At 42.1% G+C, this 27289-nt stretch overlaps 1 protein-coding gene across 1 annotated transcript in view; it reads right to left on the reverse strand.

The window, feature by feature from the left end:
* WWTR1 (WW domain containing transcription regulator 1) overlaps window positions 1–27289 on the reverse strand; it is a 143051-nt gene that overhangs the window by 38952 nt on the left and 76810 nt on the right. Inside the window, exon 3 of the mRNA XM_015131788.3 lies at window positions 16633–16769. Within this exon, the coding sequence (XP_014987274.1) occupies window positions 16633–16769 (137 nt within the window). The remainder of the gene's footprint in view (window positions 1–16632; window positions 16770–27289) is intronic.

The following is a 27289-nucleotide window of genomic DNA, read 5'->3' on the forward strand; positions in this document are numbered from 1 at the left end:
TTTCTAAATGTTATCCTTGAATCAAAATGCATATGTAGTATACACTCATTTTGGTCTTCTGTGAGCGCTGGCTGGTGCTCTGAGATCATGCCACCACCCAGTATTTAAAAAGACTGTAGAAAACCTCCCCCATAAAATTCCTAGTGTTCACTACTGGATTTTTATTTTTATTTTTTATTTTTTTGAGACAGAGTTTCACTCTGTCACCCAGTCTGGAGTGCAATGGCATGGTCTCAGCTCACTGCAACCTCCGCCTCCCCGATTCAAGCGATTCTCCTGCCTTAGCCTCCCAAGTAGTTGAGATTACAGGCGCCCACCACCACGCCCAGCTAATTTTTGTATTTTTAACAGAGACGGGGTTTCACCATGTTGGCCAGGCTGATCTCGAATGCCTGACCTCAGATGACCCGCCCCCCTCAGCCTCCCAAAGTGCTGGGATTACAGGTATGAGCCACCACGCCCAACCACTATTGGAATTTTTTTCTTAAGGGCATTGTCCCCTAGATCACAGAGTCTAGATGACTTATGGGGAAGTACAGGAGAACTCCCTCTTACATCTCTATATCTAGAAAAACTACATTTCTCTTCAATACCATGAAAGCCTTTATCTCTTGAATGATCTGACTCCTATAACAGAGCATATTATCTTCTTTCCAATACCCCAGGAATCTCACAGCCAAATCTGTAGGTACCTCTAGCAACCACACAAGGCCCCATGGTATGTATTTTTTCCCTGGCTTTATTTTTTTCTCAGCCACAGTTCTTCTTTACCCCAACTTAATTCAATTATTTATTTTTATCCTTTTGAATTACATGTTTTGGCTGGGCACAGTGGCTCACCCCTGTAATCCCAACACTGGGAGGCTGAGGCGGGAGGATCACCTGAGGTCAGGAGTTCAAGACCAGCCTGGCTAACATGGTGAAACTTCGTCTCTACTAAAAATACAAAAATTAGCCAAGCGTGGTGGTGTGTGCCTGTAGTCTCAGCTACTGGGGAGGCTGAAGCATGAGAATCACTTGAACCAGGGTGGTGGATGTTGCAGTGAGCTGAGATCACGCCATTGCACTCCAACCTGGGCAACAGATCAAGGCTCCCTCTCCAAAAAAAAAAGAATTACATGTTTTATAAGATGCAAGAGTAGGGAACAAATGAATGGAAGCATCATAATTTCATTTTAAAACTACCTATGTGTCAGTCACAGACTGCCCTCAATGAGAAACTTATAAACCTGTGAATGGGCCCCAAGCAGTACACCTGCCGGTCTAGGTCTCAACCCCAGGACTCAGAATAAAGTGAAGGAGAAATGGGTTTTTTTGTGGTCTTGAGTCACACTGAGACAGTCAACTGCTTGTGACTCTAATTAACATAGCCTACCTTTTGTAAATAAATTTTTTTAAAAACCTAGGTGTGTGTATATAGCTGCACAGATATATTATATATCAAATAAATAATGTTCTGTGAAGCTTAACTGAGCAGGTTGGAAATTTTACTTGTTAGTCATCCCAAGGGGAAGAGTTTACATGATTTTAGGCCATACCTTATAGAGACCTGGTAGACCAAAAAGCCTTTCTACAGACTTCATTAGCTTTACGGAAGATACTCATTAGAGGAGCCATTTGGCACAAGCACGCTGTGCTGCCTCCATCCCACCTTCCACAACAGTACCTTCCCCAAGCGATCAAAGCTAATGTCACCTATAGTGGGACAAATCGTGTGCCTCGTGATATGATTCAATGAGAAGAACACAACATCACTTCCATGGTATTCCTGCCAAAAATGTATAACCCCAACCAAAATCATGAAGAAACGCTGGACACATCCAAATTTAAAAACGATTCACAAAATAACTGGCCTATATATTCCTCAAAAATGTCAAGGTGCAGAACAAAAGGACCGAAGACTTGTTGCAAATTAGAAGAGATTATGGAGACAAGACAACTAAATGCAATGTGAGTTCCTCAATCACATCCTGGGCCAGAAACAAAAATAGTCACAAAGGACATCACCGGGACAACTGAAGACATTTCGAATCTGGGCTATTAGATAATAGTATTGTATCAATGTTAAATTTCCTGATTTTGATACCTATACTGTGCTTATATAAGAAAATGTCCAGCTGGGCACGGTGGCTCATGCCTGTAATCCCAGCACTTTGGGAGGCCAAGGCGGGCAGATCACCTGAGGTCAGGAGTTCCAGACCAGCCTGGCCAACATGGGGAAACCCCATCTCTACTAAAAATACAAAAAGTAACCAGGCGTGGTGGCACACGCCTGTAGTCCCAGCTACTTGGGAGGCTGAGGCAGGGGAATCGCTTGAACCCAGGAGATGGAGGTTGCAATGAGACGAGATCATGCCACTGCACTCCTGCGTGGGCAACAGAGCAAGACTCCATCTCAAAAAAAAAAAAAAAAAAGAAGAAGAAGAAGAAGAAAGAAAAGAAAATGTCTTTTGAGAAAATATAAGTATTTCTGGGTAAAGCAGAATGATGTCTCCGACTTTGTCTCAAATGGTTCAGAAAAAAATATATATAGACAGGCCGGGCGCGGTGGCTCAAGCTTGTAATCCCAGCACTTTGGGAGGCCGAGACGGGCGGATCATGAGGTCAGCAGATCGAGACCATCCTGGCTAACACAGTGAAACCCCGTCTCTACTAAAAAATACAAAAAACTAGCCGGGCGAGGTGGCAGGCGCCTGTAGTCCCAGCTACTCGGGAGGCTGAGGCAGGAGAATGGCGCAAACCCGGGAGGCCGAGCTTGCAGTGAGCTGAGATCTGACCATTGCACTCCAGTCCGGCGACAGCGCGAGACTCCGTCTCAAAAAAAAAAAAAAAAAAAAATATATATATATATATATATATAGACAGGCAGACAGACAGATAGATAGATAGATAGATAGATAGATAGACAGACAGATAGATAGATGCAACTGTGGCTATGTTTATAATTGAACAATTAACAAAGGCAGATCTGGGGAAAAGGTGTATGGGAATTCCTTAGACTAAACTTGAAACTCTTCTGTAAGTTAACAATTCTTTCAAAATAAATACTGACATTTTAAAAAATAAAACCTCTCTACACATACCCCAAACCTCCTGGAGACTGAGAATTCTCAGTCCGGCAGGGACCAGAGAAACTGTGTTACATATGGGCCATTGTTCTGTGGCACTGTTGATCTTTGAGGAAACTCCTATTAAACAATGCTTTGATAACTGATTGGAATTTGGATGGAACAGAATCCCAGCTGTAATCTGTGCTACATAATTCTGATACCTCATACTCATAGTTCCTTCCAGCCTCCCACCTCTATCCCCAACCCCAACTGTTATTTAAATAATTCTAATTTTAAAACATAGAGAGGAAGACAGGACAGAGAGCTACCCCAACAGACTGGCTGGGAAGATCTTTCAGAAGAAACACCCCTGGATAGCTGCCCCTGAGGACCAGACACCCGGAATAGGAAATTGCAGGTTTTCCTGGGAAAGACCTGGAACACCAAGAGAGTTGACTGTCAAGCTTGAGATCTGTTGTGAAAGGGCTTTACATCCCAGGGTCAGAGCTAAAGACATTGCTCCATTGTGGTCTTCTTGATAGGAGGAAAAATGAGCAAGCTAAGGGTGGAGGACGGAGAAGGCACCAGTGGATGCAAACCTATGAAATAAGGAATGCCTCAGGCTAAAGCCATCTGATTTTAATATATCATAGTTTCGACCCTGAGATTCCCTCAAATTGCAGGAAAAATATAATGTGCACTTAAAACTAGAGGAGACACAGAGGAGAGGAGAAAGCACAAGCAAAGAAGACACGCCGAGGATCCCAGAGGAGAAGTCTCCTGAGGGGCAGCCCTAGACTGCAGCGTCCCAGGCAGATACGATGTAGAGAAGGTGTCCAGAAACCTTCAGCCTGGAGCCGCCCTGAGCATTTGTTTTGTTAGGATGGGATGATCCAATTCCATTTGGAGAGAAATTATAGTTCTATTCTAATTAATTCAGGCATTGCAGCAGTTGATACGGGAGAAATTAAGAGAATATTTTTCTTGACATTTGAAGTGTGAGCTTTGAAGCAGCTAAATGAAGGTCTTGTGAACCAAGACTAAATCAGCCACATTAATTTTTTTTTAACTTTATTTCTTTCCAGCTCTGCAAATATTTAAGTCTTGGCAAAATTCAAAACTCACAACTCACTCTTCACTGGTGTCTGAGAAATATAATACTGAAAAGGAAAAGGACGAAAATAATATGGAATGAAATGCATGACATGTACTGGGAAGCAAAATAACTTCCAACGAAACTTCCATTTATGGCTTAGTCAAAAACATATGGATATACAAGCTGAAAAACAGAGTTAGTGGGAAAGCTAGGTGGCTGGTTAAAAATACACTTTTTGTGGTAATGTTACGTTATTTTTTAAAAGAAAGTATCACCGCCCAAAAATCCCCTGCTCCAAGATCTTTAGCCAATTTCTCAGTTTGATAAAGCAAACCATGTCAAAATTGTATTTTTTAAGAAATTTTTATACTTTATTCAGAAACATTCCAAAGAAGCTGGAAAAGTGAGGAAATTAAAGGTGGGCACAAAAATATACGTGCAAGAAAATTCATTTATAATGATAAAAAATATAATCAACCTACATGTCTCTCAATAGAAGAATTGGTTAAATAAATTATGGCATTATTGGTTAAATAAATTCACACAAGGACTACTTGCAGCCATTAACATGATGTGATAGTTTATGAACAAAAGAAATATGTCCAAGTCAATTCATAAGTTAAAAAAAATGAAGATAATGAGAATCTAGTTTGTAGCTATCAGAATAGTAAAGGCTATAAGTTTGATCACAGATATTATTGGCCAGGGTATGGGGAAAGAAACACACTTTATTGGCAGGGGTGTCTATTGGTATACCTTTTTGGAAAGAAATGGAACAACAGTTTTAAAAACTTTAAATGTACATACTCTTAGATCCAGGAATTCCACTTCTGCAAAATTATCCTATACATAAACAGCACATGGCACAAGGATTTGTGTCCAAGGATGCACACTGTGGCATTGTTTAATAATAGTGACCAACCAGAAAATAAACTAAATATCCAGCACCCAGGACTGGTTAAACAAAGTATGGTACCTCAGTGGAGTGGAACATTACCTATTGCTGACAAAGAATGAGCAAATCTGTAAGTACTAATTTGGAAGGCTCTCTAAGATATGTTAAGTTGTAAAAAGACATACTGTACATGCCCAAGCATGCAGGTGTATGTAGTGCACATCTAGAAGAATGCTCAGGAAGCTGGTAGTAGCATTTCCCTGGAGAGGAGAAAAGGGCTGGGGGTCATGGTGGGAAGGAGACTTAATTTTTCATAAATACCCTTTGGAACTATTTGGATTTTTTGCCATATTCGTGTGTTACTTTTCTAATTAAAACAACTCATAAAAAAAATTATAGAAAAATATTTACTGGCCAGGCGCAGTTGCTCTCACCTGTAATCCCAGCACTTTGGGAGGCTGAGGCGGGCGGATCACCTGAGGTCAGGAGTCCAAGACCAGCCTCGCCAACATGGTGAAATCCTGTCTCTACTAAAAATACAAAAATTAGCGTGGCTTGGTGGCGTGTGCCTGTAGTCCCAGCTACTCGGGAGGCTGAGGCAGGAGAATCGCTTGAACCAGTGAGGCAGAGGTTGCAGTGAGCCGAGATCATGCCACTGCACTCCAGTCCGGATGACAGAGCGAGACTCTGTCTCAAAAAAAAAAAAAATTACTGAAATGAGAAGATGCTCACAGTATATTAAAATAAGCTACAAAAAAGAATACAGAGGAGTTTCCAACTATTTTTATGTTTGCATTGAAGAAAGTCAAGAAAATATATGAAAACATGCTAGTGTCATTTTGAATGGTACGGTGGCTTTTTATTTTCTCATTTTTTGCCAATCAACATTTTCTACAGTGACGAAATAGCAATTATATAATACGGAAAAAAGTAACATTCTTGAATCTTGCTGCTTCAAAAATGTTTAGGACCTTTATTTTTTCCTGCCTTAAAATACAGACACACACACACACACACACACACACACACACACACACACACAAACACACACACACACAGAGGGGGAGGGGTGATCTTTTTAGCACTTAAGGAGAAAGACAATCAAGGCTTTTGTTTTCCTGAGGCTTCACTTAAATGATATTATTTTGCTGACTTCATCCTAGAGAACTATTCAGAGTAAAGCATGGAGGAACAGCTGTTCTTGACCACCAGCAACTGCAAAACACCCAGGGAATAAATTTAGACTTCCAGAAAGGAAGAAGAAATCAATCAGTTGGTACCTGGCTGGGAGAGGTGATGATTACACATAGGCAGGAGCAATATTACCAGGGATGCCAAAGAGGAGATCAAAGAGAAGTGTCAAAATATCACTCAGCACTTATCAATTTGGAACAAGTGGCTGAATGACAAACCACCCCGAATCCCACTGCCTGCCTTTCACCCTTAACTGGATGAAATTCTCCACAGCAAGGAAGCTCCTGAGGGCAAACTTTTGGAAGTCAGCCAGCGAACAGGATGAAAACTGTCAAAATTATTTTTAAAACTCTCAACAGAGGTCTACAGCTTGGTGAAGAGATTAGACTCCATTAACAATTAATTAATTAATGTGGCGCAAACAAAGAAAGGACTGAAAAAGAAAACAAGTTTGACCTAGCCTTCACCTTCCTAAAAGGACTCCCTCTTCCCCAGGGTGTGGGGTGCTTCTCTGGAATTCGTCATGGTTTAGGCCTACGAAGGCCTGATTGATTCTCAGGCCCACTCTCTGCAAGCAAAACTGGAGCAGGCTTGTACATTTACCCAGTGAATTAAACAACACATTTCAAGAATCCCAAGCTGTAACTTTCCCCCTCATTTTTGAAGTTTAGTTGGTATATTTGGGGTCAGGATGCTCTGGGAAGCCCATTCAGCATTCACTTACCCAATGCTCATGTGTGCAGTAACACCAAGCACCAAAATGGCAAAAGCCAGTGCCACAGTAAATGTCTATTTCAGACAAAGAAGCAGTTAAAAAGTTGGTGAGCATACTCCAAGTCCTTTTCAAATAAATCAAAGACTGAACGTTTGAGTAGGTTCTTGTATTTTTATTATACTGGCATTTTCCCATTACTGTGCTAACACACACAATTCTTTTTTTGTTTTCTTTTGTTTTGCTTTGCTTTGAGGTAGAGTCTGGCTCTGTCGCCCAGGCTGAAGTGCAGTGGCTCCATCTTGGCTCACTGCAACCTCCACCTCCCGGGTTCAAGCGATTCTCCTTCCTGAGCCTCCCAAGTAGCTGGGACTACAGGAGTGTGCCACCACATCTGGCTAATTTTTTGTATTTTCGGTGGAGACGGGGTTTTGCCATGTTGGCCAGGCTGGTCTGAAACTCCTGACCTCAGGTGATCTGCCCACCTCAGCCTCCCAAAGTGCTGGGATTACAGGTGTGAGACACTGCACTTGGCCTTCACATACACAATTCTGTTGTGGCTCCCACACCTGGCTGATGATCAGAGTCATCTGAACACTTGAAAACAGCATACCTTTCCAGATTCCACCCTACATTTACTGACACAGAAATTTCCAGGGCATATTCCTCCCAGCAGCAGCCCAGGATAGTTCTTTTGGGAGCAAAAAAACCACTGTATTCTAACACTATATGTTTCACAAATGCCCCAAGTGATCCAGCTAGTGGTAGATCTGGACCACACTTGGATAAACACTGATCTTAGAGACTAGTGAATAATCTATTTGCCACAGGCAGACTTGCTCAACTGCAGAGGCCTGAGCATTCTTGGTTTTGTCTATAATACACATGGGGCCTGGAGCCTTTTTTCCAACACACTGTTCTCCTCTTCCACCACAAAAATCTCAAGGTTCTCCCCTGTTGTTCTCCCTTTTTTTTTTATTTTCTCCTTTTGGCTATTATAAAAGTAATATAACCACATTACAGAGAAAATAGAGGGAATCAGCCTTAATTCAAAGGCCTAACTATAATAACTATTAACATTTAACAATACGTAACTGTTCATTCTACAGAAGAGTACACCTATGATGCCTAATGAGCTTTGCTTGGGTCTAGAAATACACAAATGGGAGATCAAGTCCCTGTCCTCAAGAAGCTTAGTCTTGTGAAAAAATGCAAAGAATCTAAGCAATGTGTTTTTCAAAAAAATAGAAGTATAATTATAGCATAAACAATTTGTCATGCTGTATAAAATTAGAATGTTATAACAAAGTTTTTCATGTGTCTACATGGTCTATATCCATTATTTCAGTGCTCATAAATATATTTGTGGCTAGGCGTAGTGGCTCAAGCCTGTAATCCCAGCACTTACTTTGGGAAGCTGAGGGAGGCGGGTCACTTGAGGATAGGTGTTAAGAGAATAACCTGGCCAACGTGGTGAAAATCTATCTCTATTAAAAAGTAGAAAAATTAGCTGGGTGTGGTGGTGGGCACCTGTAATTCCAGATACTTGGGAGGCTGAGCTGGGAGGATGGCTTGAACCTGGGAGACGGAGGTTGCAGTGAGCCGAGATCACACCACTGCTCTCCAGCCAGGGCGATGGACCAAGATTGCATCTCAGGAAATAAATAAACAAATAAATAAATAAATGTATTTATTTTCATACTTCAGGCATTTGTTTACTGGCCATTATAACTAACACATCTTTGTGTATGGTTCCCAAAATATTCACCTAGCATACTCCTTTTTTTTTTTTTTTTTTTTTTTTTTTAGGAAAATTGTGGCATCAGACACTTTTCATGGCTCTTATTATTTCTTATCAAAGAACAAATTTTCTATCTAAGTTTCTAAATTTCATATAAAAAAACCTGTAAGTCTCCATCACCTAATCTTAACAAAGACTCATCCACATTAAGATAAATGGAACATAGCCATGAAAGTGTAAGGTTTATTTCTTTATATGCTATTATGTCCTGCTTTATTACACAAAAGTAGCTGAATCCATTGATTTGGTAATTTTTTTTCAGTCTCATTTAACATATTCCTTAAAAACCCTAAAAGAAAGGAACTATAAAGAATTTTCTTTTCAGGCCAGGAGCAGTGGCTCACGCCTGTAATCCCAGCAATTTGGGAGGCTGAGGAGGGCGGATCATCCAAGGTCAGGAGTTTGAGACCAACCTGACCAACATGGAGAAACTCCGTCTCTACTAAAAATACAAAATTAGCCAGGCATGGTGGCGCATGCCTGTAATCCCAGCTACTTGGGAGGCTGAGGCAGGAGAATCGCTTGAACCCAGGAGGTGGAGGTTGTGATGAGCCGAGATCGTGCCATTGCACTCCAGCCTGGGCAACAAGCACAACTCTGTCTCAAAAAAAAAAAAAAAAGCATCTCCTTCTTGAAACCCCAAAGAAGGCAGCCTTCAATAATGCTGATTAACTAGAGTGTATTTGACAATAGATAGCTTCCTCAAAATCTAAGAAAATTGAGGGCACAGTGGCTCACACCTTTAATCCCAGCATTTTGGGAGGCCAAGGTGAGAGGATCGCTGGAGACTAAGAGTTTGAGACCAGCCTAAGCAACATAGTGAGACACCTTAATCTCTACAAAATAAAAAGAAAATTTGATTTCCTACAGTGTTTAGCAAACTTTTCCTTCTATTCTTTTTTATCAAGAAAATCCTTTTTAAACAGAAACCTTTTCCCCTTTCCTGTGCCCACCAGTGTTCCTTTTCTTCCATAAACACAAACTTTCCACCACCACAATCCTACAACACGTACAACACCCAACACCTCCACCATTCCCCAAAAAGTGTATGGGTATTTTTTTTGTTTGTTTGTCTCTGGGTTTGTGCGCATGTGCCGGTGCATTTTAGGCTAATTTATGCTGCATAAACCACAAAGTTCCAAAAGTAGTGAGAACATCAGAGCTGGAAAAATTACAGTAGCCAGATGTGTCTGCCGTGAACTCACCACGTAAATTTGATTAAGAAAAAAACCAATAGAAAAAAGGAAAACATAAGATGCCTAAGTAGCAATCTGACTTCTAGTGAACTTTCAGGATACCTTTCTAAGTGCTTTAAGCAACACAGGGCTTTTATATCCCTTAGCTGTTTTATTTGCTCTTGATACAATGTTAAGTTTCTTTGTATACTTCCTAGAGAGAAGAGCAAGCCAACTTAGCAAACTGAGCACAGACAAGATTTTCCATCTTGTCTTGAAAAGAATGCGCTTAAAAGAAAAAAAAAGAAAAAACAACCACACATGTGTTTATAATTTGAAGTACAGCTCAAGAAACAGACCTGGAAGACTTAGACTCTGGGCTGGCTGATGGCACATCTTCAAAGGGGTAAGTGAGTGTGTGTGTGTGCACGCGTGCGCACGCGTGTATATATCTAATTTAAAAATGTTCCTACAGTATTGAAAATACACTCTGGTTGCACTTTACCAAAGGTTTCTGAATTGGCTAGGGCTCGCAGTCTGGTGAAGTTGCTACAGTCTTTATTTTTCCTGTACTGTCTGGAAGGATACTGGCATCCCAGGTCAGGGTCTCATTCCAACAAAGAGCTCCATTAGTGTGTGACAGCAGCTCAGCACCCCATGGTTTATGATCACTAGGATTATCACCAAAAAGGCAAAAAAGAAAAAAGAAAAGAAAAGAAAAGAAAAAAGCATGTCACTTTCTCTTGGTAAAAACATTAAAAAATATGGAGCTTCTTTAAGTTGTTGCATGATTTCAGCATTTGTCTGCTGAGAGATGGGAAAATCTAACACTTCACTACTTGCAGTGGGGAAAATGTTCTTCACTTAGAACTCAGAAGTGTGACTGCTCTTCACAAACTCCCTCTGCGAATGACCTGACTGTCACAAACTTGCTCCTCTTCATCTTCTCACAATTGCTGTCCGAGGTTAAAGATTATTTTTTGGTACCACACCCGCTAGTTTCCCAATTTATAAGCAAAAGTACCCAAACAAATATAAGTTGCAGTAACCATGGTTGGGTTTTCCTGAAGGAGGAATGGAATGGCTTTCTAACAGAGCATATCAAAGGCTCTTCCTCTGATTACACAGGGGCCAGAAAAGGGAGGAAAATCAAGGCTACCGGCTAACAATAATAGCTATAACAGTACAAGTGCTGGCAGCTTACTATACATCACATACCAAGGCATGGACTACCTAAATACTCAAAACAACGTTATCAGGTAGGTACTATCATTATTACCATTTTACAGATAAGGAAAATGAGACTCAGAGGTTAAATAACTAACCCAACAAATAAACGTCTAAATTAAGAGAAACTCAGTTCTGACTTCGAGTTCTTCCAAAACAGTCCCCACCCTCCATCCCACTTCCATGCCCACTTCGCCACCACTCTAACCAAGGACCAAGATCTGCAGCAGGCTTCATTTTCTGAAGCCCATTGTTCTATATATAATAGAGCCTATATAGGCAGTCTATTTTTTTCCCTGTTTCTTTCCCTCTTATTCTCTTTTTTAAAATTTTAGTTAAGTATTAATAGTAAGGAAGGCCCACAGCCTACTTAAAACATACAAACTTCTGGCCGAATGCAGTGGCTCAGGCCTGTAATCCCAGCACTTTGGGAGGCTGAGGTGGGTAGATCACCTGAGGTCAGGAGTTTGAGACCACCCTGGCCAACATGGTGAAACCCCATCTCTACTAAAAATACAAAAATTAGCCAGGTGTGGTGGTGGCAGGCGCCTGTAATCCCAGCTACTCCAGAGGCTGAGGCAGGAGAATTGCTTGAACCTGAGAGGCGGAGGTTGCAGTGAGCCAAAATCACACCATTGCACTCCAGCCTGGGCAGCCAAGTTTCCATCCCAAACAAACAAACAAAGTCTATCTGGTTTGTGTAAAGAAAAAGAAATCTACTTTCATATGTATAGTAATTTCCCCTATGTTACTTAAAAGTGAGGATCCGAACAACTTGTTAACCCCCAAGTGACAATACTGATACGGCTTCCACCAAATGGCAACCTTTCCTCTTTATTATCTAAAGTTCTCCAAGGTTGTCTTTTCTTCTTCCATTTATTGCATATGTCTGGGAATTCAGGCTTAAAGGCCATTACTCTGCTTAGACAGAATCCAGATTGGTAAAGCCTGATTTGGCAAATACAAAAACTAAAATTTTAGTTTTAAGCTAGACCAAAATGGAGATGGTTATTTGAATTAAAGTGCAAAAAAAATTATTTTTGCAATTTTCCCATTCAGAGCTTATTTCATTTTACTTAGATTCACTGTTCAACAAATCTGCCAACCTGCAGAAAGAATTCTCTGTTTTTACAAAGTCACTCACTCCAGGATGACTAAGTAATGGGTCTTTCCTCTCACAATAAAATTACGGTTTGATTTACAAGTCGCATTACAGGCATTACAGGAATACATCTAAAGTTCTTTTTTTTTTTTTTTTTTTTTTTGAGATGGAATCTCGCTCTGTCGCCCAGGCTGGAGTGCAGTGGCACAATCTCGACTCACTACAAGCTCCGCCTCCTGGGTTCACGCCATTCTCCTGCCTCAGCCTCCCGAGTAGCTGGGACTACAGGCGCCCGCCACCATGCCCGGCTAATTTCTTGTATTTTTAGTACAGACGGAGTTTCACCGTGTTAGCCAGGATGGTCTCAATCTCCTGACCTCGTGATCCTCCGGGATTACAGGTGAGAGCCACCGCATCCCGCATCTAAAGCTCTTAGAAAAAATAAGGTGTCTAGTGATAACAAGTTTCTCCTGGGAGAGGTAACTTAAACATTTCCACCAGAGGGCACTATCCTCACTGAAGGTAATGAATACATTGTTCCTAATTTAAAACACTTTGCAATCTAACCAGCCCAAAACAAATCATTTTTATTCTTGAAAGCATTTATAAAGAACAGTTAGATTGTCTTAAAATAAACATGCTATAGTTAAATAAAATATAAAATAATTTTTGCCATAAAAATAATAATAATAAACATATATTTTAGCTTATTATGTGGCAATCATAGTCCTAAGCACTTTGCATATATAAACTTGTAAGTTCCTCATACATTAATAATCCCCATTGTACATATGATGAAATCAAAGCACAGATAAGTAACTTAAAGGGTCACCAAACTAGTAACTACAGAGCCAGGATTCAAATTCTGGCAGTCAGACACCCAAGTCCAAGTACCTAACCTACAGAAACAGGGTCCCAATACAAGGAGATTTGTTTCTGAATGTATTTAACTATAACACTGATTATATCACAGCTCTAGAAATACACAAAATTAGTTATAAAAAGTACTATTCTATCATCTGATAGTAATGTTACTAATTGTATTTTGACATCCTTTTCACATGTACATAAACTCCTTGCATTAAAGAAGACCTATCACTTTAGTTCGCTTATTAGCTACATTCCATTGAAAAGTATCAAAGCTCTAGATTCAAGAAGGAAGAGTTGGAGGAGAAGAATCTGCTCTTTTCTTTTTCTAGTTTTTAAGAGATGGGGGTCTCGCTAAGTTGCCCAGGCTGATCTCAAACTCCTATGCCCAAGAGATTCTCCCACCTCAGAGCCTCCCAAGTAGCTGGGACTACAGGGATGCACCTCTACACCCAGCTCTGCTCTTTTTATTTTTATATGTTTAAAGATACATAATAAAGACTATGAACCACAGGCAGAGTTATGGCTTGAAATGAAATAGTCTGAGTAAATCATTTATTATTTGGACTTTATTGAGACTCTGTAAATTAACTCCTGGTCTTCGGAACTTACTTGGCATTTACAGTTGTGTTTCCATCCTTCAGACACATCTGTGATTCTCCATAAGCTAGAAACACACTTTGCAATGGGGAAATACACAAATATTGTTGGAAAAACCCCAGAATCTCAGAATGTCTTGAGAAATTCACTGCCTTATGAGAAATCTGGAAACTGCCGGGTGCCGTGGCTTACGCCTATAATCCCAGCACTTTGGGAGGCTGAGGCAAGCGGATCACCAGTGGTCAGGAGTTCGAGACCAGCGTGGCCAACATGGTGAAACTCCGTCTCTACTAAAAATACAAAAATTATCTGTGTGTGGTGGTGCACGCCTATAGTCCCAGCTCCTCGGTAAGCTGAGGCATGAGAATTGCTTGAACCAGGGGGCAGAGGTTGCAGTGAGCTGAGACCGTGCTACTGCACTCCAGCCTGGATGACGGGGTGAGCCTCTTTCTCAAAATAATGATAATAATAATAACAAAAATTAAATAAAAACAGAAATCTGGGAACTAAGGTATTTTACTAAGCTATAGATAAAGTTGTTTCAGAATGTTCAGATTACAACTTTTTAGATATACTTTACTAGTGCAATTGGACTTTGTGTGTGTGTGTATGTGCGTGCATGTGTGCACATACAGGCAGACTCACATGTGCCTTCAATATCTCATTCCAAGCATTCAAGCTTCTTTTCATTAGTCCACTTCCTGCGTATTGCACAATTTTTAAAAATTAAGGAGAATGCATAAAAGAACATGACAAAAGATATCCACTCCAGTATTTGTATGCTAGCAACACACTAGTAACAACCTAAATATCTACCAGATGGGAGTTAGTTAAATAAACTAATTATAGCATATTAATATAGTAGACTAATAGGCAAATTTTTAAAAGAATGAAGCAGCTCTATATGGACAGGCAGGTGAAAAAAGCAAGATAGAGAACAGTGGTTATGATATGCTAACCTTAGTATAATGAAACACACACACAACTAGAAACACTGGCTGGCTCTAGGAAACAAACTTGGGAACTGAGGAAAGGGAGGGTGGAGGAAGTGTTTGAATTTTTTTTTTTTTTTTTTTTTGGTAAGCTGGGTTCATGAAAGATTTTTTTCCGATTATAATTGATTACAAAGTTAAAATTAAAACTTAATAATCAGTTTTTAGAATTCTTGATGAAAATTAAATGGTTAAAGAAACTGTAAAACCAGTCTAATGCCACCCAATTTGGGGTTTCTTTTTTTTTTTTTTTTTTTTTTTTTTGAGACGGAGTCTTGCTCTGTCGCCCAGGCCGCAGTGCAGTGGCGCAATCTCGGCTCACTGCAAGCTCCGCCCCGGTTTACGCCATTCTCCTGCCTCAGCCTCCCGAGTAGCTGGGACTACAGGCGCCCGCCACTACGCCCGGCTAGTTTTTTGTATTTTTAGTAGAGACGGGGTTTCACCGTGTTAGCCAGGATAGGTTTCTTTACTACAGTGGCATCTGTTTTCTACATAAGCTCCTGAATATTTGGGACAAAATGACTCATGGGAGGCTTTGGTTTACCACTGCTGGTACCAGAACTGGTTGCATTTTCTCTGATCTGCCCTTTAGATAAGAAACACAACAGAGGTTATTCGATGTCATTTGCTTTTTGGAAACTGTACATCTGCAAGCTTTAAAGCAGTAGGTTCAGACTTCCCGGAAGAACTGACACTTGAAGCTGACCAGGGTCTACTTGAGTTCATACTCGCTTTGGCTAAGCTACAGTATGAGGGAAGGGTGTCCAGGAATAACGCTTCCATTTTTATCTTGTTCATTCCTGAAAATCCAACAGGAGATTCTTTTCACTCCCTAAAATTAACTGTTCTGTGTATAAAGCATATCTGGATATCTGATCTTAAATGGAAATGTTATCTGAAAATGGCACCATCTTTTATAAAACTTTAAAATTGGCCCGTTTTTATTTTTAGCCCTGGGGGAGAAGGAAGGGAATGATTACCAAAAAGAGCTGGCGGTTCCGTTGCTGCAGCGTATTAATTCACTGGTGATTCTCTCTACTGGGAATCATTTTAGCAGAAAATACTCTCTTCTCAAGTCTAAAATCACTCTTACTAAATATTGTAAATGAAGTAAAAAGTGAGCCATATTATCCCACGGCAGGTATGGGGAGAAGCCACCGGCAGGTTATGTAACGGTTAACTCCCTTCCAAAATCAGACTAGCCTGTTCTCCAGCCCTGCTCTCCACAAGCTGCATGACTTTCGGGAAGTTTCTTCATCTATAAACTGGGGAGCCTGTTACTTTTTGTAGGTGTTTTGGAAGACTTTCATAAGGTAAGGCATGGAAGCACCCAGCATGCTATCTGATATGTTATGCAGCAATTATGGAAAAAAGGGAAATAAGGGTAGGGATTTGAGACTAGAATTGTACCTGTAGGCAGTTGCCAGGAGCCAACGTCACCCAAAGCGTGTATGTCCTACTTGCCTCAGTCTAGATGAAGAAAGGAGGCCTAACTGATTTTTCTACCCCAATTAAGGCCATCGGAGGGGAGGTCAGAACTGTAGTTTAAAACTGAGGCAGCAGTATCATAAGTTGGTGGTAAAGAGACCAAGTAAAGAAGGAAAAGGCGGCAGAAGAGTAACATGGTATTGCAGCCAAGAAGAAGGCGCAAACACCGTCTGGGTGCATGAAGAGACATGGAAACAGCCAGAACCACTTATGAGCCCCGCCACCCCTTGATTGAACACCCATTTCTTCAGCTCGGAGTCAAAGCTTGGGGCTCCGCCAGGTGCAGTGGTTCACGCCTGTAATCGCAGCACTTTGGGAGACTGAGGTGGTAGGATTGTTTGAGCCCAGGAGTTCAACACCAGCCTGGGCAACAAACTCTACAAAAAACTCAAAAAAAATTTACTTTTTAATTTTAAAAAAGCTTGGGGCTTACCGAGATTTGGCTGGGATACTGCCATGGACCTCTGAGGCACTGGTGTGGAACTGACGGCAGGGTGGAGGTTCATATGATTCAGGGGCTGATTCATCGCCTTCCTAGGGTCTTGCCATGTGGTGATTTTTTCTATGTGACTAAAAGAAGGAAAACAATTAATTATCTTTTTAATTGTCAGCATCATTATCATCATCACCACCAACAACATAACAGTTAATGACACTGATTCTTCCCTTAGGATCTGCTTATGAGTGGTTGATGGATTGTGCTTGATTTCATCCGAAGACATACTTGCCTATTTTTCCCTGCATCCTGGTTAGGCCACACTGGGGATTCTGCAAGCAGCTCTCTAAACACAAGCCCAAGACTTCACTGTCCAGACAGGCCCTTGCATGCAGTGAGCCCCAGTGAACTTCCGAACCTCAGCCCGTGGAGCTTTTGTATTCCCCAGCACCTGTGCTTCCCGACCATCCAATCACTGGAGTGCCATAGAGCGTGAGCTTCTTCCTGGAAGGGGAGCCATGCTCACCTTCCCAGCCAGTCCCCCATACTCTCCTGACTCATAGAATTGACATAATGAGGATCCCTCTGGCTGTCATCAAGCAAGCTCTCACAGTAGGAGTGTAAGGTATTTCGAGGTCCACAAAGGTGACATAAAACCCTCAAGAAGCTCACTGTCACCAAGCAAGGTGACAACAGTGTAGCTGGAAGGCAGAGTAGTAGGAAATAACAGTAGGAAAGTCGACTAGTGCCAGCTTACGGAGAAACTTAGATATTGAGGCATGAAGGTTTACAAGGGAGAAGACATGATTACACTTTTGATCACATACAACTTCCAGTTTGTTACTATGACTTAATCACAGAGAAACTAGCCCAACATGAAACATGAGCTTCTGCTCAGAGTTTCTAGTACATTCTAAGAAAGGTGGACGTGGCCTCCAGCGTTGCCTACCACCTTCCAAATCACATCACAGGTCACTCCTGGTACTTTCCCTGTCCCACTCCATCAAGCTCTTCCTTTAGTGAGAGTTTATGACACATATATATAAAAGATGAGTAGATTCATCCCGTTCCTCTACTCTGTTTTATAAACAATATCAGAAATCTTCCTTCACCCTCTCCTTCTCCTTCTTCTTCCTTTTTTGACATGGTCTTGCTCTGTCGCCCAGGCTGGAGTACAGTGACACAATCATGGCCCACTGCAGCCCCGACATCCTGGGCTCAAGCAATCTTCCCACCTCGGCCTCCTGAGTACCTGGGACCACAGGCACCTGCGACCACACCTGGCTCATTTGTTAAAAAAACATTTTTTTTGGCCGGGCGCGGTAGCTCACACCTGTAATCCCAGCACTTTGGGAGGCCGAGACGGGAGGATCACGAGGTCAGGAGATCGAGATCATCCTGGCTAACACAGTGAAACCCCGTCTCTACCAAAAATACAAAAAATTAGCCAGGCATGGTGGCGGGCGCCTGTAGTCCCAGCTACTCAGGAGGCTGAGGCAGGAGAATGGCGTGAACCCAGGAGGCGGAGCTTGCAGTGAGCTGAGATGGCGCCACTGCACTACAGCCTGGGCGACAGAGCAAGACTCTGTCTCAAAAAAAAAAAAAAAAATTGTTTTTGTAGAGGTGGGCGTCTCCTTATATTGCCCGGGCTGGTCTCGAACTCCTGAACTCAAGTGATCCTCCCACCTCAGTCTCCCAAAGTGCTGGGATTACAGACACAAACCACCAAGCCCAGCCCAGTATCAGAGATCTTTCCATATCCATCAAAGACAACAAACACTGACAGAAGAAACTGAATGTTAGCCCTTTGTTTTGGGCTTCACAACCTCGCTGGTCTCTTCCAGTCGGGCCCACACAGCTGACCTTCCTTAGACACACAACAAAAGGAGCATGATTGTTGTTTCTGTTAAACACACCTCAATTTTGAATAACAATGGCCTCCTTTGAATCTTTTAAGGTAGGAAACCACTTTCACTTTCATTATGTTTAATCAGTCTAGAAACTTCCTTGCACTGAGGTTGTATTTGTCTTGTTTTCTTTTCAGTCTGTTTCCTCACTTTTAAATGCTTCCTCTGCTAAAATTGTTATTCAGATTTGTTAATGCAAGACTTGTAGGTATTGCCACGGGGAGCTCATCCATTGCCTTGAGTGAAAACTTGGGTCTAAAGGTCTAAGGTTTTAGAATAAATGTGATTTAAAAAAAAAAAAAAAAAAAAAAAGGCCAGGGGCGGTGGCTCATGCCTATAATCCCAGCACTTTGGGAGGCTGAGGCGGGCGGATCACCACAGGTCAAGAGTTCGAGACCAGCCTGGCCAACATGGTGAAACCCCAGCTCTACTAAAAATATTAAAAGTAGCTAGCATAGTGATGCGTGCCTGTAATCCCAGCTACTCGGGAGGCTGAGACAGGAGAATCGCTTGAACCCGGGAGGTGGAGGTTGCAGTGAGCTGGGATCATGCCACTGCACTCCAGCCTAGGCAGCAGAGTGAGACTCCATCTCAAAAAAAAAAAAAAAGAAAAGAAAAGAAAAAAGAAAAGATGGGGAAAGACTGAAGTAAAGAGATGAAAAACATGTCCCTAAGGATAAAATAAATAATAATAAAAACAATAGTTTTAGTTACACCTTCAGTTTAACTATTGTAGCTCTGTTTAAAGCTTTCTGTTTAAAGCTTTCATAAAATCCATCAATTTCTGGGCAGGTGGAAACGCATAGCCAGCCTCAGGCTTGTCACAGGCCTTCCAAGTGAGGAACTAATTGGTGAGGGTGTCAAAATTAAGTAACTCCCTTTAGCAAAATAATTAGACCTAAGAAATGCTTTGATTATTCCTTCAGAACTCATTCTATTAAAGCGGCATGTTTTCCAAGGCAGACATGTCCAACGTAAATAGTTTCCACTCTGGTACCAGAAGGAAAAGAATCCTCCTCTCTTTCATAAACCTTTCTTAGACTCTCTGACACCATGGATATTGATGCTGCGCTAGAACCAACATCAGCACAGGCCCTGGTGAGATGTGGCAATATACATCATTTGCTGGAAGATGTACAAGGGCACTTCTGTGATCAGAATTTCAGCTACCAGCTGTAGGAATAATACAGGAGCTGGAATGACGCATTCCCCAATGCTGGTCCCCCACTCTCCCCTCCCTTCTGAACAAGTGAGCTGTGGCTCCTGAATGCAGCGAGAGCAGGAACATCTAGCATAGGCAGCCCAGCATCTGAAGTGGCAGATGAGCTCATCTTGCCTAAGGAGTGCCAGCACAGCTTGCCAGCCAAAATCCCCTGGGACAGAGTGTGGGGCCTTCTGGGTGAACCTCATCCTGATAGTTCTGACCCCAAAGATGTACAGCTTACCCAGCTTGAAGTCCCAGCACTCCTGCAGTGCAGTGGGAGCCTCCACGGCCCACCCTTCAAACTACACCCAGCCAACACATTTAAAGGAGTTTTGTTCCCAGTGGATTTGTTAATTAAAAGTGTCACTCACAGTATTCCCCAAAGGCTGTAGTACAAGAGGGAGCCTTTCTTAAGTGAGCAGTTCTCATTGCTCCAAAACAACTCTGAGAAGAAAGCCACTCAAATTCCTGGCTCTGCAGACCAGTCGACCTGACATCGGCTGTAAGGCTGCACTAACATGGTGTCAAGAGTGGCTCCCAGGCTGAATGCAACAAGTAAGAGTGAGCTATTGCTCACAAGAGGCTCTTAATACAGCCTTGATGATTTCATCTGAAAACTAAATTCTCCTATTGTTCTAATCACTTAGTGCCTCAGGCTCCAGCTCCCCCTACTTCCCACCACTTCCCAGACCCAGGATACACCATTCACTCTTTCACTCTGCTGTCTCATCTCTGCTCCCTCTCTCAGTGTTACTGAGTCATTTCCTTTCTCGTATTTCTCAGTGTAATCTCAGTGGTTGCCAGGACCCACAATTTAGCTAGATTAATCCCCACTTCCCCGCTACTCCCACCTCCTTCCTGGCTTCACTCCCTTGCTTAGTCTTCTTCAAGAAAAAGTCTCTCTGCTGTTTTAAAGTATAACTTCCCTTGGAAATACATACACACACACAAATATATTTAACCTGACTCCATATGTGTATTCTGTAAATACATACACTGTACAGGTTTCATATTTGAAAATGGAACAAAGAAAGGAAAAAAAGATACCAAACTATTTATGGTGATATATGCAAATAACAGGCTCACTGGTAATTTTTTTTTCTTATCTAAACTGCTTTGTTCTTTCCAGGTTTTTAGCAGTGATTATGTATTGTTTTCACAACCAGCAAAAACAAAAATACTAATGAAGCTACAAAAAGACAAAAAAGAAAACTGATGCATGAATACACAGGTCATAAGGTACAAAAAGTTCCTGAAGACACGGGGGCGGAGGGGGGGGGGGGTTGGTGGCTCACACCTGTAGTCCCAGGACTTTGGGTGGCCGAGGTGGGCAGATCAGCTGACATTGGGAGTTCAAGACCAGCCTGACCTACATGGAGAAGCCCTGTCTCTACTAAAAATACAAAATTAACCGGGCGTGGTGGCACATGCCTGTAATCCCAGCTACTTGGGAGGCTGAAGCAGGAGAATTGCTTGAACTCGGGAGGTGGACGTTGCGATGAGCCGAGATCGCACCATTGCGCTCCAGCCTGGGCAACGAGCAAAACTCAGTCTCAAAAAAAAAAAAAAAAAAAAAAAAAGTTCCCGAAGATAAACTACAGATTTGGCTCCTACCTTTGTGTGGCTCAAATCAGAAGACAAATGGAATCAATCACCTGATCCCATGCTGTTTATAAAGAAAAAGAATAGCAGTTCCTACGGGGAAGAAAAGATTTTCTTGACAGTAAAAATTCTTTTTCCTCGACTTAAAAAAAAAAAAAAAAATCCTTTACAAGTGCTTCCCATGGAGAGCCCTGTTACTATGTGGGGTTAACAGTGCCTGTAACAAATATAAGCGGGAGTGGGCTTTTCCCCTTCCTTCAAGAGCCCCTGGGACCACTACTTCCCAGACAGTCTCCTTCTCTCAGTCCCAGAAAGACCAACCAATTTCTGGCCTCCAATCACATTATGAGTCTCTGCTTAGAGAACTGCCCAGGTTGGAAGAAAGCATGGAGTTTGCTAAGGGGCAAGAAAGGTCAGCACGTCTCTGAGAAGATACTGGCTGGAAATGGTAGGTTATGAAAAACGGTGTCGTGTGAAATCAGTTTTCCCTCATGGATTAATATTTTCTTCAAGAAAGACACAATAATAGAAAGACATTTTATTTATCAGGTAAATTGCGTGTTTGGGGTTAAAATGTTTTGAAATTGGTGGGGCGGCACGCCCACCCTCCAAGTCACCCTCCCCTCAGACTGGCCTCTCCCATCAGCCTGCGAAGAGGGTGTTCACTTTGCTCCAGTTTCCTCCTCTCAAGCCACTGCTACCTCCTTCTACCTCCTTCATGACCTTTCACCTTGATGAGGGCAATGGCCTCTGGGCTTCCCTTCTGCCAATATTTCTGGTTTTCCTCCCTTCCTCCTTCCCTCCCCCCATCCTCTCTCTCTGACAATCCATTCACTGTCTAACCTCCAGGCAGATATCCCAAGGATACCTGGTATCCAAGTCCCCCTGGGTCACCACAGCCCATGAAATAACAGCACAACTCACATAGGCATCTCCCAGACAAAGCAGCCTACTGCCAGACTCTGTGGGCTCTGCAAAGATGTGCAAAGACCACACGCAGTCGTTGAGTCACGTATACCTGGGTATCTGGGTTTAATATTAGTTCTGACCTTGTGTGACCTAATTGGATATCCTAGTCACACTACCCATATCCACAGACAGACGTAAAAAAGCTAACAGTATACTGGTTCCTCATTGTGAGCATAAAGCAGGTCTGTTCTGGGAATATTATGACCACCAAAGTCACTTAAAGATTTCATGGCCAGTTCTCCTGGCTTCCTAAAGTCATTTTCACTCAGCAGTGAGTGCAGAGAAGGCAGCTCCAGTCTTGAGTCCAAGGTTGGCAACACTTGGTTCAAGTTTTTTCAACAACCATGGATCATATACCTATTATGCACAATGGGTGATGTACTGGCTAGGTGTAAAAATCAAAAACATTGTGCAAACTATATAGTAAAGGCAAAGATAAAAATCTTATCTGTAAAAGTAGAATAATCAGACCGGGCGCGGTAGCCTGTAATCCCGGCACTTTGGGAGGCCGAGGAGGGTGGATCACCTGAGGTCAGGAGTTTGAGACCAGCCTGGCCAAGATGGAGAAACCCCGTGTCTACTAAAAATACAAAATTAGCCGGGCATGCTGGTGCATGCCTGTAATCCCAGCTACTCGGGAGGCTGAAGCAGGAGAATCACTTGTACCAGGGAAGTGGAGGCTTCAGTGAGCTGAGAGCGCGCCATTGCACTCCATCCTGGGCAACAAGAGTGAAACTCTGCCTCAAAAGCAAAACAAAAAACAAAACAAAACCAAAAAAATCCTCCAGCTTCTTACCACCCAGGAAAAGGCCTGGTGTTTTGGGATGAATTTACCCACACTAACTTCACAGAAGGAAGCCATACAACAAGGACTTTCTGAAACAGAGAATCCCCCATGTAATATATTTTGTATTGCTGGAAGCATACAAAGATATAAAAATAGGAATGATTACAAGTGCTTCATTTTGAAAGAATTTAAAACTATTAGCAGCATGTTGCTTATTTCTATGGGCCAAGATTTTGTCTTCAAACATAAGTGTTTTGCCTTTTTTCTGGCCCCCATTTATTTAATAAATTAGAGTTTCATACAGTGTTCGACATCAGGGCTCCCCGCCATCAGCAGAGTAGTTAGGACAAGACCTGGAAGCAGCCTCCAAACTGCCTCTTCTTTTGCCACAACCTAGCTGAGCAATTAAAGAGAACCGCACCAATGAGATGAGAATTTAAAGACAGCCTGGGGTCATAAAACCAAGGCAGACTGGTTTAAAACTCAATCATACTCACTGCTCCCTGTCTTCATCCCCTGGGTGAAATTCCTCTGTAGCCTCGGTCCTTACTACCTCTTTTTTCCTCTTCCAGCAGAATACAAGCTCTTCCAGAAGAAATGTTCCACAGAAATGACCCTGTGGAACACAGCAAAGTGTTCTGCACATAGTAGGCATATGAAAAATAATACTAGCCAGGTGCGGTGGCTCGCACCTGTAATCCTAGCATTTTGGGAGGCTGAGGTGGGAGGACTGCTTGAGCCCCAGAGTTGGAGACCAGCTCGGGCAACATAGAAAGATCCCATCTCTTAAAAAAGAAAAAAGAAAAAAAATCTGCCAAGCCTATGATATTTACAAGCCCCATTTAAGTATAAGCAAACTGTCTTATTTCAGAAAATCAGATTTTTAAAACTTTTTTGATTTAGTAGGTCAGTTCACCATCCTCTTAATGTTAAAACAAATGCACATACTGAATACAATTAGCTTAAAATTTGCTAAATGAAACAGCTTTGCAACGTGCTTCTTGTGACTCAGTCCAATTAGGCCCACTAGTGTTAAAAATGGAAACTGAAACAGATTTGGATGAGGTTGATAAATTCCCGATAGGGCCTGCCAAGTGAATCTGACCCACTGTCAGCAGAGAACAAATGCTATGCCAATTTTTAATCCTGTACCAGATGGCAAGAAGTCTTGCCCAAGACTTACATTAAACTTTAAAAATTGTCCTCAATTAGAATTAGAATACAAGTATGCAAAAGTGGTTTACTTTCTCATATGTTGGGGATAAATACTGTTTGCATTTGAATCAAATTAAACATTCTATCAGTGTGTTCTTATTTAGATTTCAAGACCTAGGAGATGACATATATCTTACTCATATCTTACATTTCTTTGAGTAGCACCTTTTGTTTTGTTTTGCCAATGGTACTTAGCTCTGCCAACCAACACCAGAGATGAGTCTTAACCACAAGAACAAAGACAGGGGTGATATGCGCACTTACTAATTCTCCCAGGCCCAGATGCACACTTTCTCCAGGTAGTCCCTCTGCTGTCACCTAAAACCAGAATGCAGTGGGAGCCCATTGCAGTAGAAACCCCAGGGAGGCATCACAGAAGGAAGGCCGCATCACAGAGGGAGCCTGTGACAGTAGAAGCCCCATCGCAGTGGATGCTCAGCTCATCACCCACATCTAAACTAGCAACCCGACCTGATCACGTTTGTAATATTAAGATTAGGTTGTTTGTTTGTTTATTTTTGAGACAGAGTTTCGCTCTTTGTCACCCAGGCTGGAGTGCAATGGCGTGATCTCAGCTCCCTACAGCCTCTTCCTCCCGGTTCAGGCAATTCTCCTCCTTCAGCCTCCCAAGTAGCTGAGATTATAGGTGCACGCCACCACACCTGGCTAATTTTTGTATTTTTAGTAGAGATGGGGTTTCACCATGTTGGCCAGGCTAGTCTCAAACTCTTGACCTCAGGCCATCCACCCGCCTCAGGGTCCCAAAGTGCTGGGATTATAGGCGTGAGCCTCCGAGCCTGGAGATAAGATTAGTAGCCATCCAGTACACCGATCCCCTCTGCTTAACTTTATCAGTCTATTTGCATAATGTGGAGTCAGCTTTTGAACTTGTGACAGTAAGTACAAATATGTTGACAATCAGAAATAAAGTAATGGCTCTTCACATGGTTGAAGAGATACATAGCTTAAGTTTTATTATCTCTCTACATGCCCTAAAGTAATCAAGCTTCCTCCCACATTGTCATTCTTTCTACCACCTGAATTAATAATTCTTTGTCCCAAAGCAGCTTTTAAAACACTATTATTGGTTATAATTATTCTTCCATTCTGCCCAAATCCTAAACGGCACCATCTCCTGCTATTTTAATGCATTAGAATAAAAGATACAAAGAGGTAAAAGTCAAGCTGCAAATGTGCACAGCTGACACATCTATTAGCAAAGCATTCAGAGTTTAAACCTCAAAGCTATTAAAAAAAAAAAAAAAAAGACTCATGCCATATAATAAAGGTGACTGTTCACACAACAGAAATGTGTTGGATGAGAAAGTTCATCCTTCTTTGAAACCACAAAGAATTTATAGTTAAAAGTTTCCGGTCAGATTTTCACTTAGGCAGCTCATCAAACATAGCTGCAGTCTATGACACAGAAATAATAACTGATATATAAATAGGGGATTTTTTTAGGATCCTCTAATAAAAGATGATACAAGACCAGAGAAGTTATTTCAGTGTATGGTTCCGGTCTCTACCATTCACTTGCCAGTTCAAAAAATTTCAGCGTTCTCTGGAATTCTGAATGAATGGCAGGGATTGTATTTTTAACTACCAGGCTCTAATCCTCAACTTCCCTTGCAGACTTGCCAAGAAGTCTCCACTGGTTTAAGTTAGCAGCAGTAGGCACAGCAGCCATGTGAAAGGCATCCTGGTGCCTCTGCCCTGGCCAGCTGTGGTGATCCATCTCCCTCACGTCCTTCCCACTGAGCACCACCGACTTTTCTGCAGACTCATTCTATCTGAACCTACTCAGCCAGGCAGATGCTGAGTCAAGCAAAGCTGCTGTCAGCCCCAAAGAGCAGATGAGCCAAATCAGGACTGTAATACCCGCAGTTCCTGCAGGGATTCCTTTACCAGAGTTTTGTCCCTAGGGTGGGGAAAATAAGCGGCACTGTGAATGTGCCACTTCCCAGAGAAAACCACTTTGGAAGGCTGATGACTCATCAAGACAGCCCCAGGTGTGACTCAGGAACCTCACTTCAGAAGGTGAACAGTCGAGCTGCGGTGTTAGAGACACCCCGTCACTGGCTCCACGCACCCCAGCAGTACCCGGCACTGGCAAGCCTCACTTTGCCTCTGCAAACTGAGCAAAATTCTTGCTTAACCTCATTTTTCCTATTTTCTGAAAACACAAGAAGGGGGAAAAAAAAAACGACTGGGAGTTTTTGTTGCTTGTTTGACTTGGGCCAAGAGCCATATTAAAGAACTTTGGCGCTGCATTGCAAACAATTTTATTATTAGTACCAGCATTTATTTTTCTCTTCTCATGCCAGGATCAATAATGCCATTAAAAAAATGTATAGTCCAGACACAGTGGCTCTCGCCTGTAATCCTAGCACTTTGGGAGGCTGAGGCAGGAGGATTGCTTGAGCTTAGGAGTTCAAGGTCAGCCTGGGCAACATGGGGAAACCTTATTTCTTTAAAAAAAAAAAATCAAAATCAAAATATTAGTCGGGTGTGGTGGTATATGCCTGTGGTCCCAGCTTCTTGGGAGGCTGAAGCGGAAGATTACTTCAGCCTGGGAGGTCGAGGCTGCAGTGAGCCGTGATCATACCACTGCACCCCAGCGTGGGCGACAGAGCAAACTTCTGTCTCAAAAATAATAATAAAATAAATAAAAGATGTATAAATCACCTTAAGTTTATTGTGTTGGAACTCCACAACAATGTGAGAGTCTATTTCACGATATTACTTCCAGATGTCAAGTATAAAATATGTACTTGGTAGAGACTTTATTTCACTTTTCTCCTTTCTCACAAACAAAAACATGGGATGAGAATCAGAAGTAGAGAAAAGATGAGACGGTTTTGCTCTTTCACCCAGGCTGGAATGAAGTGGCATGATTTTGGCTCACTGCAACCTCCGACCCTCTGGTTCAAGAGATTCTCCTGCCTCAGCCTCCTGAGTAGCTAGGTT

This window comes from Macaca mulatta, chromosome 2 (assembly GCF_049350105.2).
Source record: "Macaca mulatta isolate MMU2019108-1 chromosome 2, T2T-MMU8v2.0, whole genome shotgun sequence".
In the NCBI taxonomy this organism is placed as follows: domain Eukaryota; kingdom Metazoa; phylum Chordata; class Mammalia; order Primates; family Cercopithecidae; genus Macaca; species Macaca mulatta.